Here is a 15,899-nt window from a genome sequence, read left to right as displayed (position 1 = left end):
GGAGGGAGAAGGGATAAAAGGGGGATAAATAGTGATGGAAGGAGACTTTACCTGGGGTGATGAACATACAATGCAGTGTGTAGATCAGGGGTCCCCAAACTTTTTACACAGGGGGCCAGTTCACTGTCCCTCAGACCGTTGGAGGGCCGGACTATAAAAAAAACTATGAACAAATCCCTATGCACACTGCACATATCTTATTTTAAAGTAAAAAAACAAAACGGGAACAAATACAATATTTAAAATAAAGAACAAGTAAATTTAAATCAACAAACTGACCAGTATTTCAATGGGAACTATGCTCCTCTCACTGACCACCAATGAAAGAGGTGCCCCTTCCGGAAGTGCGGCGGGGGCCAGATAAATGGCCTCAGGGGGCCGCATGCAGCCCGCGGGCCGTAGTTTGGGGACCCCTGGTGTAGATAATGTGTTATGGGATTGTACACTTGAAACTTATGTAATTTTATTAACCAATGTCACCCCAATAAACTCAATAAAAATTATAAATATATAAATAGACTGAGAATTGATAGAAAAGTGATAGCAATATCACACAAACCTAGAGTAGCGTTCAATATTTAATGACGTGTGAAGATTTCACACATGACAGTAGGTAACCAAACCTATTTTTATAAAATACATGAAGGAACTTAAGTAGTTATCCCTAGTCAACTTTCTGTGAGTTTTGGTCTGAAAAGGGAGATTGTAAAGAATAAGCTAAGGACACATGTCATACTGCCTGCTATGAGTCCCATATTCCCCTCAGTTGACTGTGTGACCTGGAGAAGTCACTTTCAGTGATTCAATTTTTACATTAAAAAAGCTTCTGTAAAAATTAAATTAAACAGTACATGTGGGTCTGTTTAGAACAGTGTCAGATGCAATGCAAACAGTACATGTTATTTTTCTTTATTAATATTTTAAATTTTCTTATACTTTTCATGTTAAATTAAACATATATTTAAATTAAATATATATTTAGATAAAATAGTTACATTTAATTAAAATGTAGCATTACAAATTTATTATAAACTCAGGAATTTTACATAATTTTAGTAATCATTTGGATTTTCTGATGAAAATCTGCTGTTACTACTCCTACACACACATTTGCATTTACATAACTTTCTTTTCTATTTAAAAAGATATGGGATGCAGAACAATCATTTTCACATTTTGTTTTCTACATGAGACTTTATTGGATGGGATGGAGAACTACTGTCACACTAAGTAGCTTGGCTCTAAGATTGGAGATTTGGGAGAACCTTCACTGAATTGATGTTTCTTTTCTTGAACATGTCTTAAAAGGAATTTGTTTTTTTGTGTTTTTTTTTATAAATACTTTTTTTTTTTTTTTTACTTTTTTATTAATTTTTTAGAGAGGAGAGAGAGAGAGAGAGAGAGAAGGGGGGAGGGAGGAGCAGGAAGCATCAACTCCCATATGTGCCTTGACCAGGCAAGCCCAGGGTTTTGAACCGGCGACCTCAGCATTTCCAGGTCGACACTTTATCCACTGCGCCACCACAGGTCAGGCAGAATTTGTTTTGATATAGTACTCAGTTTGTGTTAATAGGTAGCATTTGATTTTATCTGTGGACACATAACTACATTACTTTGTGGTCCAGATAAATACAGTAGTGAGAAAGACAAAGTCTAACTCTCCTTAAATTTGATTTGGAACTTCTTTGGTTCATAGACTTTCAAAAGAATAAAGTGTCTTAACTTTGGGTGAGCTCACACAAGGAACCAATAACTGACATCTCCTATCCCATGAATATTCATCTTAATATGTATCAACATTTCTTTATGCAAATATCCTATGGGCTATTTAATAGGCTTTCCTCTTTTTTAACCATGGTCATATGTTTTTGAATCATCATGCATTTTTGATGTTCCCCTTTTTTCACTTGAGTTTCTAAATCGGTATCTTTTGTGTTTATAAATTAAGAAATTCCGCCATGCATAATAAAGGGGTAGAGCCATGGTGTTCTTATATAACTAAGCAACTTCATTCAAAACAAGGAGGTGCAGCGATAGTATTCTTTTTTGGCACTGCAGTTGGAGAAAAATAGACAAGACACAAACCAACCCAACAAAATTTCCCCAGTTCAAAATTTATTTTCTTTATCTATTAGCCAAATGTTCTAATGTGAGGCATTGGAAACTCTAAATTTCAATTTTCTCACCATATGAAATGGGAACAATGATGATTATCTAATGTTATCTGTGGCTAATATTAGGTTGAATAATTTCACAAGCATTTCCCGAACATTCATACTAATATCAAAATAATAGATATCCACTTATTGCATGGAAACCTGGCATGCCTTGGGAAGGCGGCAGGAAAGCCACCTTGATTTTCCTCTTTCCCAGTTCTTTTCCAAGTACTGGGAGTGTTGGGGGCAAAAGATTTTGTCTTGTTTATCTTTGGAGCTTCAATACCTAACTAAAGTATCCACAGAATATAATTTCAACACTTAAAATTTTTATTGTTACAAAAGAATCTAAACTGTGGCTTCAAAATGTCAGTAAAATCTAATTTGTAAGCTTCATTTTTAGGTGGTTAGACCAAAATATGAGAAGAAATCCCTGTCCCATTATGTAGAATCTTATGTAGGTGGGAAAGCCCATTAAAACTTACCCACTGGAAAGAAAAAACAAACAAACAAACAAACAAACAAACAAAAAAAACTTACCCACTGGACATTCAACTTTGCTGCCCGTTATCTTCAGATTTTTATATTTATTTGTTGGAATTCTTAATTCACCTATCAGATACAACTATGCAGAGGAGCTAAGTGAATTCACTATTTGTAGCTGGTTATCTTAAAGCTTCAGCTAGAGTCTCAAGCTACTGAGGACAGTGCTGTATCCATACACGTATGCACACAAGCCAACACTCCCCACACACACGTTTCCTCTGTGTCTATTTCTTTTTCCTTCACCTGTGATTCCCACTGGATCAATAAGGAAAAACAATTATGCTGTATAAGCTTCTATAGTGATTGTTATAAAATGCCTAGTTCGTAATGCAAGTGCTTAATTCGTGACTTGGTGCTTTCTGCCCAAGTCCTGATTCTGCAGTCCTTCCTTGGCAAGATTCCCATAGGGGTTTGATGCTCCCAGAGAAAGTTTGCTGAGTGGACAATAAAAACACAAAATGAGCCAGAGGGCATTCTCTCTTTGCTGCACAAAATAAATGCATACAATTTTCCTGCCTCATTCTGTCATCATTTCATTTTCGTGATCCTTTTTCTTTTGTATATGCTAAATACAATGTACCACGGATCTGATAGTGTCACTCATCTTTATCTACCCTTTCTTTTATAAATGGCTATGTGTGCCTCATTATTCTTTCCTGTCCTGAAGCACTCAACATGAAGACTACACATTGAAATAAGTAAGAAATAATTGGAGGAGGATGAACATATGTAGGTCACACAAAAAATATTCAGAACATGGTCCTCCTGTGATGTTATTTGAAGATGGCGTGATAGCTAGTTGGATATATTTCAGGTAATGAGCCAGTTGACTTTAAACCATTCAGTGAGTTCAGAAAGCTATGCAAAAATCATATGCCAAGGTACATAAGCAGACATTCTTTGTTGTTGTTTTTTTATCAAGGGAGAGTAACTCTTTAACTAGATTTGTTTTCTGCACATCAGCAATCATTTTCTTTCACTTGAAATGTGAATAATAAAATTACTAAAAGGTTAGAGGTTTAAGTAAGAATAGTCCTATATCTGGTAAAGATATAAAAATAATGGATGGTCTACATTAAAAAATACATTTAAAATTTTAAAAAGTGAATAGGAAAAATAAAAAGGTTTCTTATGGCATTTTAAAAAAATTCCCTGCAAGAAGAGAACGTATTAGGACATCTGCATGAGGTTGCTTGGGGTGACAAGTCTTAGAGGATGACAATGTCATAAACAAAGAAGATATATGTGATTTTCAATGTTATTATAAAAATGTAAAATATTCTGAAAAGTGAATCAAATATATAAATTGAGTTTGCTTATCAGTTACAAAAGACAAAATAAATCTCTATAAATTAGTTTAGAAAGTTAGAACAATACATCACATTAAAACTAAAACATTTCAGAAAAAAAACTTGATTTTTTTGTGTCAATTATTGGACATTAAGATATTTGCAATCAATCCTAAAGAAAAAGAATGAAGCTGGGGGCATTACAATACCTGACTTCAAACTATATTATAGGGCCACGACAATCAAAACAGCATGGTATTGGCAGAAAAATAGACAATCAGACCAATGGAACAGAATAGAAAGTCCAGAAATAAAACCACATATATATAGTCAAATAATTTTTGATAAAGGGGCCAACAACACACAATGGAGAAAAGAAAGCCTCTTCAATAAATGGTGCTGGGAAAACTGGAAAGCCACATGCAAAAGAATGAAACTGGACTACAGTCTCTCCCCCTGTACAAAAATTAATTCAAAATGGATCAAAGATCTAAACATAAGACCTGAAACAATTAAGTACATAGAAGAAGACATAGGTACTCAACTCATGGACCTGGGTTTTAAAGAGCATTTTATGAATTTGACTCCACAGGCAAGAGAAGAGAAGGCAAAAATTAATGAATGGGACTACATCAGACTAAGAAGTTTTTGCTCAGCAAGAGAAACTGATAACAAAATAAACAGAAAGCCAACTAAATGGGAAATGATATTTTCAAACAACAGCTCAGATAAGGGCCTAATATCCAAAATATACAAAGAACTCATAAAACTCAACAACAAACAAACAAATAATCCAATAAAAAAATGGGAAGAGGATATGAATAGACACTTCTCCCAGGAAGAAATACAAATGGCCAACAGATATATGAAAAGATGCTCATCTTCTTTAGCTATTAGAGAAATGCAAATCAAAACGGCAATGAGATACCACCTCACACCTGTTCGATTAGCTGTTATTAGCAAGACAGGTAATAGCAAATGTTGGAGAGGCTGTGGAGAAAAAGGAACCCTCATCCACTGTTGGTGGGAATGTAAAGTAGTACAACCATTATGGAAGAAAGTATGGTGGTTCCTCAAAAAACTGAAAATAGAACTACCTTATGACCCAGCAATCCCTCTACTGGGTATATATCCCCAAAACTCAGAAACATTGATACGTAAAGACACATGCAGCCCCATGTTTATTGCAGCATTGTTCACAGTGGCCAGGACATGGAAACAACCAAAAAGCCCATCAATAGATGACTGGATAAAGAAGATGTGGCACATATACACTATGGAATACTACTCAGCCATAAGAAATGATGACATTGGAACATTTACAGCAAAATGGTGGGATCTTGATAACATGATACGAAGCAAAATAAGTAAATCAGAAAAAAACAGGAACTGTATTATTCCATACGTAGGTGGGACATAATAGTGAAACTAAGAGACATTGATAAGAGTGTGGTGGTTACGGGGGGGAGGGGGGAATGGGAGAGGGAAAAGGGGTGGGAGGGGCACAAAGAGAACTAGATAGAAGGTGACAGAGGACAATCTGACTTTGGGTGGTGGGTATGCAACATAATTGAACGACAAGATAACCTGGACTTGTTATCTCTGAATACATGTATCCTGATTTATTGATGTCACCCCATTAAAAAAATAAAATTATTATAAAAAAAAAAAGATATTTGCAATCATTAGTTATAGCAGTATAGCAACATTGGCTACATTCAGACATTAATTTTTCTCATACAATTTAGAATTTAGGGTTATATTTTAACCTGAAGGTTGAAATACTGTGGTTGTTGCTTTTTCTTTTTGCTCTTTTCTTTGACTTATGGTTGTATAGTTCCCTTACTTGACCTTATTCTCCCTCTCAACTTCCAGTCCAGTTTTTACTTTGGTCACTCAAGGCATCTGCCCCTCAGTATAAGTAGGGATATTCCTGAACAAGTCACCCACCCTCAGGTGATTTATCTCAGGTGCTGGATGAACGGTTGAGTCTATTTCTTTCAATTCTGCTTGTGTATGAGGTTTCCCATAAACTGTAGCCCCAGAGAATTGCTGACAGTGACACTTTCATCATCTTTTCTTGAATGGGAGTTCGACTTCAGCACATAATTAATTGCACTGAGATTTGCTTAAAATCCCCCACTGCAATGTGCATTATTGTCTTAACAAAACTCCTCGTCAGCTCTGCTGCTTAAACACTCAAAGCCCAGCACTCATAAAGCTTCATTCTGGCTAATTGCTTTGTTTCTTTTGTTTCTTTTCTGTTTTATTTTCCATATGTGTTTTCCTTTTGTTAGCACTACCTATGTCTTTTTCATTTATCCATCTATATTTTATCTTTTATTTCAAGGATTTAGAGAAAATTTGAAGCATCAGAGCAAATATAATAGTTCTATTTTCCCTGGAAAATGAGACTTTAAAAAGCCATTTCTTTTCCTACCACATAGTTATTGAATAAAATTCTTTGGTTATGGGACCTGAATATAAAATTTTATTTTAACTCAATATGAGATTTTAGTTTATAAGATTTAAGAACATAAATTGGAATGTGTCTACTCTTAATAAAATGCTATAGATATTTAAACACAATCTCATACAAAATAGATGCATTTGACATTTTTAATCGAAAATACTGATTAATTAATCAGATTTCTTTTTTATTGTGCTGAAAAAAATACATGAGATCTACTCTCTTAAAAATGTTGAGATGGAAAAAAAATGTTTAGATTTACAGTATTTTTATCTGTAAGTACAATATTGTACAACAAACCTCTAGAACTTCTTGGATATTGGAAACTTTCTGTCAACCAAACAGCAACTCTTTATTTACCCCTCTCCTAGCCCTTGGCAACCACCCTCTCTGCTTCTATGAGTTTGATAATGTTAGACATCTCATGTAAGTGGCATCCATTCAGTATTTGTTCTTCTGTGACTGGCTTATTCCATTTAGCTTATGTCCTTAAGATTCATCCATGTTGTTCCATATTTCAGAATTCCTTCTTTATAAATGCTTAATAATATCCCATTGTATATGTATTTTCTTTATCCACGCATCTGTCGATGGTCAGTTGGATTGCTTCCACATCTGGGTTATTAGTAATTCTTTAATGTCTTGATTTCAATTATTTTGGTTAAATAGTCAGAGATGGTATTGCTAGATCATGGGTCGGGAACCTATGGCTCACGAGCCAGATGTGGCTCTTTTGATGGCTGCATCTGGCTTGCAGACAAATCTTTAATAAAAAAGTAATAACGTTAAAAATATAAAACATTCTCATGTATTACAATCCATTCATTTCCTACCGCTCATGTTCATGGTTGCAGGTGGCTAGATCCAATCCCAGATGTCCTCCGGGACAACACCAAATTTTTATTGGATAATGCATAACATACACAGGTCATTGTATGGCTCTCTCAGCCAAAAGGTTCCCGACCTCTGCACTAGATATATGGTAGTTCTACTTTTAAGTTTTGGAGATTATCCATACTGTATTCATAGAGACAGTATTATTTTATATTTCCACTACTAGTGCACAAGGTTCCAATTTTTCTTTATCTTTACCAACCATTTTATTATAACAGCTGTGAGATGATAATACATTATGGTTTTGATTTGCATTTTCCTGATGATTAATGATGTTGAGTTTTTTTCTTTTTTTTGTATATTTGTTGACCATGGTATGCCTTGTTTGAAGAAATGTCTACTCAAGTCTTATGCTCATTTTTAAAATTCAGTTCTCATTTTGCTATTGAGTTGTAAGAGTTTGTCACATATTTGGATATATGGGTTGCAAAAAAAAAAAGTTTTCCCATTCAATAGGGGGCTCTGTTGATTGCTTACTTCTGCTCGGTAAAAGCAGAGGCATTTTAGTTTTATGTAGTCCCATAAGTCTATTTTTCTTCCTGTTACCTACACCTTTGATGTCATATTTAAGACATCATTGCTGAGACCAATGACATGAAGATTTTCTCTTATGTTTCCTCCTCCTGTTTAATAAAAGATTAAACATGTTTTATGTTTAATCTGTTAATCCATTTTGAGTGACTTTTTGTATACAGTGTAAGATAGAGATCCAATTTCATTCTTTTACATGTGGACACACAGTGTTCCCCATACAATTTGTTAAAGAAACTAGCTCTTACCCATTTTGTATGGGTACCCACAAAATGGATCAGTCACCCATGTAGATGTAGGCTTATTTCTGAACTCTCTCTCATCTGTCTTTATGCCAGTTCCATACGGTTTCAATTATTGTAGCTTATAATAAGTTTTGAAATCAGGAAATACGACTCCTTCAGATTTATTCTTTTATTTTTAGTATTGTTTTGGCTATCTGGGGTCTTTTTGTGATTTCTTATAAATTTTATGATTGTATTTTTCTTTCTTTTTGCAAAAAAAATGCTATTAGAATTTTGATAGGGATTGCATTGAATTTGTAGATCACTTAGGGTAGTATGGATATTTTAAAAACATTAAGCCTTCCAATCCATTAACATAGGATGTTCTGCTAAGTATTTGTGCCTTCTTTAATTTATATCATCAATGTTTTGTAGTTTTCAGTGTACTAGTCTTTTGTATCCTTAGTTGACTTAATCCCTAAGTATTTTAATATTTATTATACTATTGTAAATAAAATTGTTTTAATTTTCTTTCCCGATTGTTGATTGTTAGTGTTTACAAATTCCACTGATTTTTGTAGGTTGATTCTGTATTGCTAAACTTTACTGAAGTTATTTATTAGTCCTAACAGTTTTTTGGTGGAAGAATTAGGATTTTCTATGTATGAGTTTATGTTATCACAAACAAGAATAATTTTACTTCCTCTTTTTTGATTTGGATTTTTAAGTTATCTTTTTATTGCCTAACTTCCCTGGCCAAGACTTCTATAACTATCTTGAATAGAAGTGGTAAGAGTAGGACCCTTATCTTGTTTTTGATCTTAAAGAGAAAGCTTTCAGTTTTTATTCATTGAATATGGTTAGCTGTGAGTTTTTCATGTATAACCTTTATTATGCTGAGATAATTACTTATTACTAGTTTGTTGAGAGTTTTTAGTCATAAGGAGCATTGGTTTTCTTTCATCCTTTGAGATTTTTATCTCTATCATGTTTATCTTTCCTTTTGCTCATGTAGTGTATCACATTGATTGCTTTTCATGTGCAACCATCTTTTCATTCCACCAGGGATAAAAGTTACTTGGTCATGGTATATGAACATTTTAAGGTGCTGTTAAATTCAATTTACTGCTCTTTGGGGGTTTCTTAAATTTATTTTTAATTTATGTATATTTGGTATCCAATTTTATATTGGTTCATTAGTTTCAGGAATACAGTATAGTGCTTTGGCATTTGTATACCGTACAATGTGATCATTCCACTAATTCTAGTAATTATCTGTTACCATGTAAACGTATCACTATATTATTGACTGTATTTCTTTTCCTCTTTTTACCCATTCCGTCATGCTCTTCTTCTGGAAATGATCTCGTTGATCTCCATTTTTGTGTCATTAACTACCTTTTTTGTGTGTTTTTTTAAAATTTATTGTGTTTACATAGATTCTAGTGTCTGCCCGAATGTTCCCTTCAACATCCGCCTTGGCCCCCATTCCCACAACTCCTTTTCCCTTTTCCCCAGGATTTGCTTTTCTGCTCCCTATAATGCTGTGTTATGTGTATATAATTTCACAAACCTCTTTCCCTTCTGTGATCCCATCCTATCATCCCATTTCCCTCTGTCCGCTTTCGCTCTGGTCCCTTTGATCCCTCCTCTGTCTCAATTCTGTTCTTCAGTTCACATTGTTCATTGGATTCCTTACATGAGTGAGGTCATATCATATTTTTCTTTCTCTGCCTGGCTTATTTCACTTACCATAATAGTTTCCAGGTCCATCCATGTTGTCGCAAAAGGTAAGATTTCCTCATTTTTCATGGCCCCATAGTATTCCATTGTGTATATATACCATTGCTTTTTAATCCACTTGTCCACTGATGGACACTTGGGCTGTTTCCAGACCTTGGCTATTGTAAACAATGCTGCCATAAACATGGGGGTGAATTTCTACTTTTGAATCAGTGATGTGGTGTCCTTGGGATATATTCCTAAAAGTGGGATGGTTGGGTCAAAGGCAGTTCCATTTTTAATTTTTTGAGGAATCTCCATACTGTTTTCCACAGTGGCTGCACCAGTCTACATTCCCACCAGCAGTGCAGGAGGGTTCCCTTTTCTCCACATCCTTGCCAGCACTTATTATGTGTTGTTTTGTCAATGAGCGCCATTCTGACTGGTGTGAGGTGATATCTCATTGTGGTTTTAATTTGCATTTCTCTAATGATTAGTGATATTGAACATTTTTTTCATCTGCCTATTGGCCATCTATATGTCCTCTTTGGAGAAGTGTCTATTGATTTCTTTTGCTCATTTTTTTTTTTTTTGTATTTTTCTGAAGCTGGAAACGGGGAGAGACAGTCAGACTCCTGCATGCGCCCCACCGGGATCCACCCGGCACGCCCACCAGGGGCGATGCTCTGCCCCTCCGGGGCGTCGCTCTGGCGTGACCAGAGCCACTCTAGCGCCTGGGGCAGAGGCCAAGGAGCCATCCCCAGCACCCAGGCCATCTTTGCTCCAATGGAGCCTTGGCTGCGGGAGGGGAAGAGAGAGACAGAGAGGATGGAGGGGGGGGGTGGAGAAGCAAATGGGCGCTTCTCCTATGTGCCCTGGCAGGGAATCGAACCCGGGTCCCCCGCACGCCAGGCCGATGCTCTACCACTGAGCCAACCAGCCAGGGCCTCTTTTGCTCATTTTTTGATTGGATTACTTATCTTCCTGGAGTTGAGTTTTACAAGTTGTTTATAAATTTTAGTTATTAACCCATTATCAGACATATTGTCGAATATGTTCTCCCATTGTGTGGTTTATCTTTTTATTTTGTCTATATTGTATTTAGGTGTACAAAAGCTTTTTAGTTTGATATAGTTCCATTTGTTTATTCTATCCTTTATTTCTCTTGCCCGTGGAGATAAATCAGCAAATATATTACTGTGAGTGATGATGGAGAACTTACTGCCTATATTTTATTCTAAGATGCTTACGGTTTCACCACTTACATTTGTCTTTTATCCATTTTGAGTTTATTTTTGTAAATGGTGTAAGTTGGTGGTCTAGTTCCATTTTTTTGCAGGTAGCTGTCCAATTTTCCCAACACCATCTTTTAAAGAGACTGTCTTTATTGTATGTTATTACCTCTTTTGTCAAATATGAATTGTCCATAAAGGTGTGGTTTTATTTCTGGGTTCTCTGTTCTGTTCCATTGATCTATATGCCTGTTCTTATGCCAGTACCAAGCTGTTTTGAGTACAATGGCCTTGTAGTATAACTTGATATCAGGAAGTGTGATACCAACCACTTCATTCTTCTTTTTCAAGATTGCTAAGGCTATTTTTGTCCTTTATTGGTTCCATATAAATTTTTGGAATATTTGTTCTATATCTTTAAAGTATGTCATTGGTATTTTAATTAGAATTGCATTGAATATATAAATTGATTTTGGAAATATAGACATTGTAATGATATTTATTCTTCCTATCCATGAACATGATATATGCTTCCACTGGTTTGTATCTTTCTTGATTTTTTAATCAATGTTTTATAATTTTCCAAGTACAAGTCTTTAACCTCCTTGGTTAAATTTATTCCTTGGTACTTTATTTTTTTTGTTGAGATAGTGAAAGGGATTGCTTTCTTAATTTCACATTCTGAACTCATTATTAGTGTATTAAAATGCCTCTGATTTCTGAATATTAATTTTACATCCTGCCTCCTTGCTTAATTCATTTATCTGATCCAGTAGTTTTTTGACTGGGACTTTAGGGTTTTCTATATACAGTATCATATCATCAGCAAATAATGAAAGTTTTACTTCTTCTTTTCCAATTTGGATGCCTTTTATTTCTTTTTCTTGTCTGTCGTGGCTAGGATTCCAGAACTATGTTGAATAAGAGTAGTGAATGGGACACCCTTGCCTTTTTCCTGATCTTAAGGGGATTGCTTTTAATTTTTGCCCAGTGAGTATGATGTTGGGTTTGTCATAGATGGCCTTTATCATGATGAAGTATGTTCCCTGTATTCCCATATTGCTGAGAGTTTTGATTATAACTGGGTACTGGATTTTATCAAATGCTTTTTCTGCATCTATTGATATTATCATATGACTTTTATCCTTTCTTTTGTTTATGTGATGAATCACATTGATTGATTTGTGAATATTGTACCAGCCTTGCCTCCCCAGAATAAATTCCACTTGATCTAGATGTATGATTTTTTTATGTTTTGCTGAATCTGGTTTGCTAATATTTTGTTTAGAATTTTAGCATCTAAACTTGTCAGGGATATTGGACTATAGTTTTCTTTCTTTGTATTGTCTTTGCCTGATTTTGGAATCAGAATTAGGATCGCCTAATAAAAGGAAGTCTTTCCTCCTCTTAAATTTTTTGAAATAGTTTGAGAAGAATAAGAGTTAGTCCTTTGAATACTTGATATCAATAGAATTTGTCTGTGAAGCCATCTGGCCCAGGGCTTTTGATTGTTGGGAGTTTTTTGATAACTGTTTCAATCTCATTTGTTGTAATCGGTCTGTTTAGGTTTTCTGATTCTTCCAGATTGATTTTTGAAAGATTACATGTTTCAAGGAGTGTGTCCATTTCACCTAGGTTGTTTAATTTTTTGGCATACAGTTCTTCATAGTGTTTTCTTACAATCCTTTGTATTTCTGCTGTGTCAGTTGTTACTTCTCCACTCTCATTTCTAATTTTATTTATTTGAGTCCTCTCTCTTTTTTACTTGGTGAGTCTGGTTAAAGGTTCATCAATCTTATTTACCTTTTCAAATAACCAACTCTTGATTTCATTGATTCTCTGTATTGTTTTTTTAGCTTCTATGTCATTTATTTCTGCTCTAATCTTTATTATTTCCTTCCTTCTACTTCCTCTAAGCTTTACTTGCTGTTCTTTTTCTCGTTCTTTTAGTTGCAGGATTAAATTGTTTATTTGAGCTTTTTCTAGCTTCTTAAGGTATGCCTGTAATGCTATGAACTTCCCTCTCAAGACTGCTTTTGCCGTGTCCCATAAATTTTGAGTTGTTGTATGTTCATTTTCATTTGTTTCAAGGCAATTTTTTATTTCTTTCTTGATCTCACTGTTGACCCATTTGTTATTTAATAACATGCTGTTTAGTTTCCATGTGTTGGAGTGTTTTTCTATTGCAGTTACTTTCTAGTTTCATGTCATTGTGATCAGAGAGATGCTTGATATGATTTCTGTCTTCTTAAATTTGTTGAGATTCATTTTATGCCCTAACATGTGGTCTATCCTAGAGAATGTACCATGAGCACTTGAAAAGAACGTGTATTCTGCTATGTTAGGGTGAAAGGTTCTGAAGATATCTATTGATTATGTCCCTTAAGTCTGCTGTTTCTTTGCTAATTTTATTTCTTTCTTTCTTCTTTTTTTTTTTTTTGTATTTTTCTGAAGCTGGAAATGGGGAGGCAGTCAGACAGACTCCCACATGCACCTGACCAGGATCCACCCAGTATGCCCACCAGGGGGTGATGCTCTGCCCATCTGGGGCATAGCTCTGTTGCGACCAGAGCCGTTCCAGCACCTGAGGCAGAGGCCATGGAGCCATCCTCAGTGCCTGGGCCATCTTTTGCTCCAGTGGAGCCTTGGCTGTGGGAGGGAAAGAGAGAGACAGAGAGGAAGGAGAGGGGGAGGGGTGGAGAAGCAGATGGGCACTTCTCCTATGTGCCCTGGCCAGGAATTGAACCTGGGACTCCTGCATGCCAGGCCGACGCTCTACCACTGAGCCAACCGGCCAGGACCTGCTAATTTTATTTCTTGAGGATCTAGCCAGTGATGTTAGTGGTGTATTAAAATCCCCTACTATTATAGATTGCTGTTGATCTCACCCTTTATATCCTTCAGAGTCTGCTTTATATATAAAATATTTAGGTGCTCCTTTATTAGATGCATAGATTTTTATAATGGTTATCTCTTTCTGTTGGATTGCTCCCCTTATCATTATGTAGTTACCTTCTTTATCCCTTACTATAGTCTTTGTTTTAAAGTCTATTTTGTCAGATATAAGTATGACTACCCTAACTTTTTTTTTCATTTCCATTTCCATGACATATTTTTTTCCAACCTTTTACTTTCGGTCTATGTGTATTTTTTGTTCTGAGGTGGGTCTCTTGTAGACAGCATATGTATCGATCCTGTTTTCTTATCCACACAGCTACCCTATGTCTTTTGATTGGAGCATTTAGTCCATTTACATTTAAGGTTATTACTGATATGTAGTTTATATTGCCATTTTATTCTTTAAATCTACATTCCTCTTTTACTAGATTATTTTCCCACTTTTTTTCTGTTTACAGGAGTCCCCTTAGCATTTCTTGCAGCATTGGTTTGGTTGTAATGAATTCCTTGAGATTTTCTGGTCTGGGAAGCTTCTTATTTCTCCTTCAATTTTAAATGATAGCCTTGCTGGATAAAGTAGTCTTGGTTGTAGGTTCTTGTTCTGCATTACTTGAATTAATTTTTGCCATTCCCTTCTGGCTTGAAGGATTTCTGTTGAAAAGTCTGATGTCATTCTTATGGGGTCTCCTTTGTAAGTGATTGACAGCTTTTCTCTTGCAGCTTTTAGTATTCTTTCTTTATCTCTTAGCTTTGGTATTTTGATTATGATTTTTCTTGGTGTGGGTCTCTTCGGGTTTTTTTTAAATGGGGTTCTCTGTGCTTCTTGAAACTGTGTGACTCTTTCCTGCATCAATTTAGGGAAATTTTCAGCTACGATTTCTTCAATCAAGTTCTCTATCCCTTGTTCTTTCTCTTCTTCTTCAGGAACCCCTATTATGTGGATAGTTTCTCTTCATGTTGTCATAGAGTTTCCTCAGACTTTTTGATCCTCTTTTCTTTTTGCTGTTCTGCTTCCATGCTTTCGCTTATCTTGTTCTGTAAGTCACTGATTCGATCCTCTGCTTCATCCAACCTTCTTTTAATTCTTTCTAGTGTAGTCTTCATTTGTGTTATTGTGTTTGTAATTTCTGCCTGTTTATTTTTTTTTTATGATTTCAGTGTCCTTTTAATGCTTACAATTTCTTTATGTAGTTGCTCAATAAGTCCATCCATTGTAGCTTTGAGATTTTTTTTAAAGAGACAGAGTGAGAGTCAGAGAGAGGAATAGATAGGGACAGACAGACAGGAATGGAGAGAAATAAGAAGCATCAATCATCAGTTTTTTGTTGCGACACCTTAGTTGTTCATTGATTGCTTTCTCATATGTGCCTTAACCGTGGGCCTTCAGCAGACTGATTAACCTCTTGCTCAAGCCAGAGACCTTGGATCTGAGCTGGTGAGCTTTGCTCAAACCAGATGAGCCCATGCTCAAGCTGGCAACTTTGGGCTCTCATACCTGGGTTCTCCTCATCCCAGTTTGATGCTCTATCCACTGAGCCACTGCCTGGTCAGGCTGTAGCTTTGAGATCTTTAAGCATCCTAACAATCATTTTTTAAACTCTGCATCCGGTAATTTGATTACTTCCATTTCATCCAGTTATTTTTCTGGGGATTTTTCTTGTTGATTCCTATGGCTCATGTTCCTTTGTCTTCCCATTGTTTCTGTGTATGGTTTGCATGCTTGTTCAAGTTGTGGTCTCCTTAACTAGTAGAGCCCTTTAAAGTCTTGATTTGCCTGCTGTCTGTTTGCTGATCTGAGCAAAGGGCTTAGTTGAAACTGTATTCATGAATGCAGTGGGTGTGACCTCTGAGAATCTGAAGGTGTGTTCTGCCAGTTACTCTCTGGGGGTGGGGTGCATTCTCAGTATGAAGGGGGAGGTGTAGCTCAGGTCTCCCTG

The 15,899-nt window shown here is 35.7% G+C and overlaps 1 protein-coding gene across 15 annotated transcripts in view; it reads right to left on the bottom strand.

The window, feature by feature from the left end:
• TRDN (triadin) overlaps positions 1 to 15,899 on the bottom strand; it is a 415,240-nt gene that overhangs the window by 74,384 nt on the left and 324,957 nt on the right. For 11 of the 15 annotated variants that reach the window (XR_010750049.1, XM_066373320.1, XM_066373321.1 and 8 more), the window contains one exon: positions 2,697 to 2,768. The exons of the other annotated variants lie outside the window; for them this stretch is intronic. Coding sequence is in view for 10 of the 11 variants with exons in the window: in XM_066373320.1 (XP_066229417.1) it covers positions 2,697 to 2,768 (72 nt within the window). In the remaining variant the exon portion in view is untranslated. The remainder of the gene's footprint in view (positions 1 to 2,696; positions 2,769 to 15,899) is intronic. 15 annotated transcript variants of the gene reach the window in all.

This window comes from Saccopteryx leptura, chromosome 3 (assembly GCF_036850995.1).
Source record: "Saccopteryx leptura isolate mSacLep1 chromosome 3, mSacLep1_pri_phased_curated, whole genome shotgun sequence".
NCBI lineage: Eukaryota > Metazoa > Chordata > Mammalia > Chiroptera > Emballonuridae > Saccopteryx > Saccopteryx leptura.
This window is presented reverse-complemented; position numbering and strand designations above follow the sequence as displayed.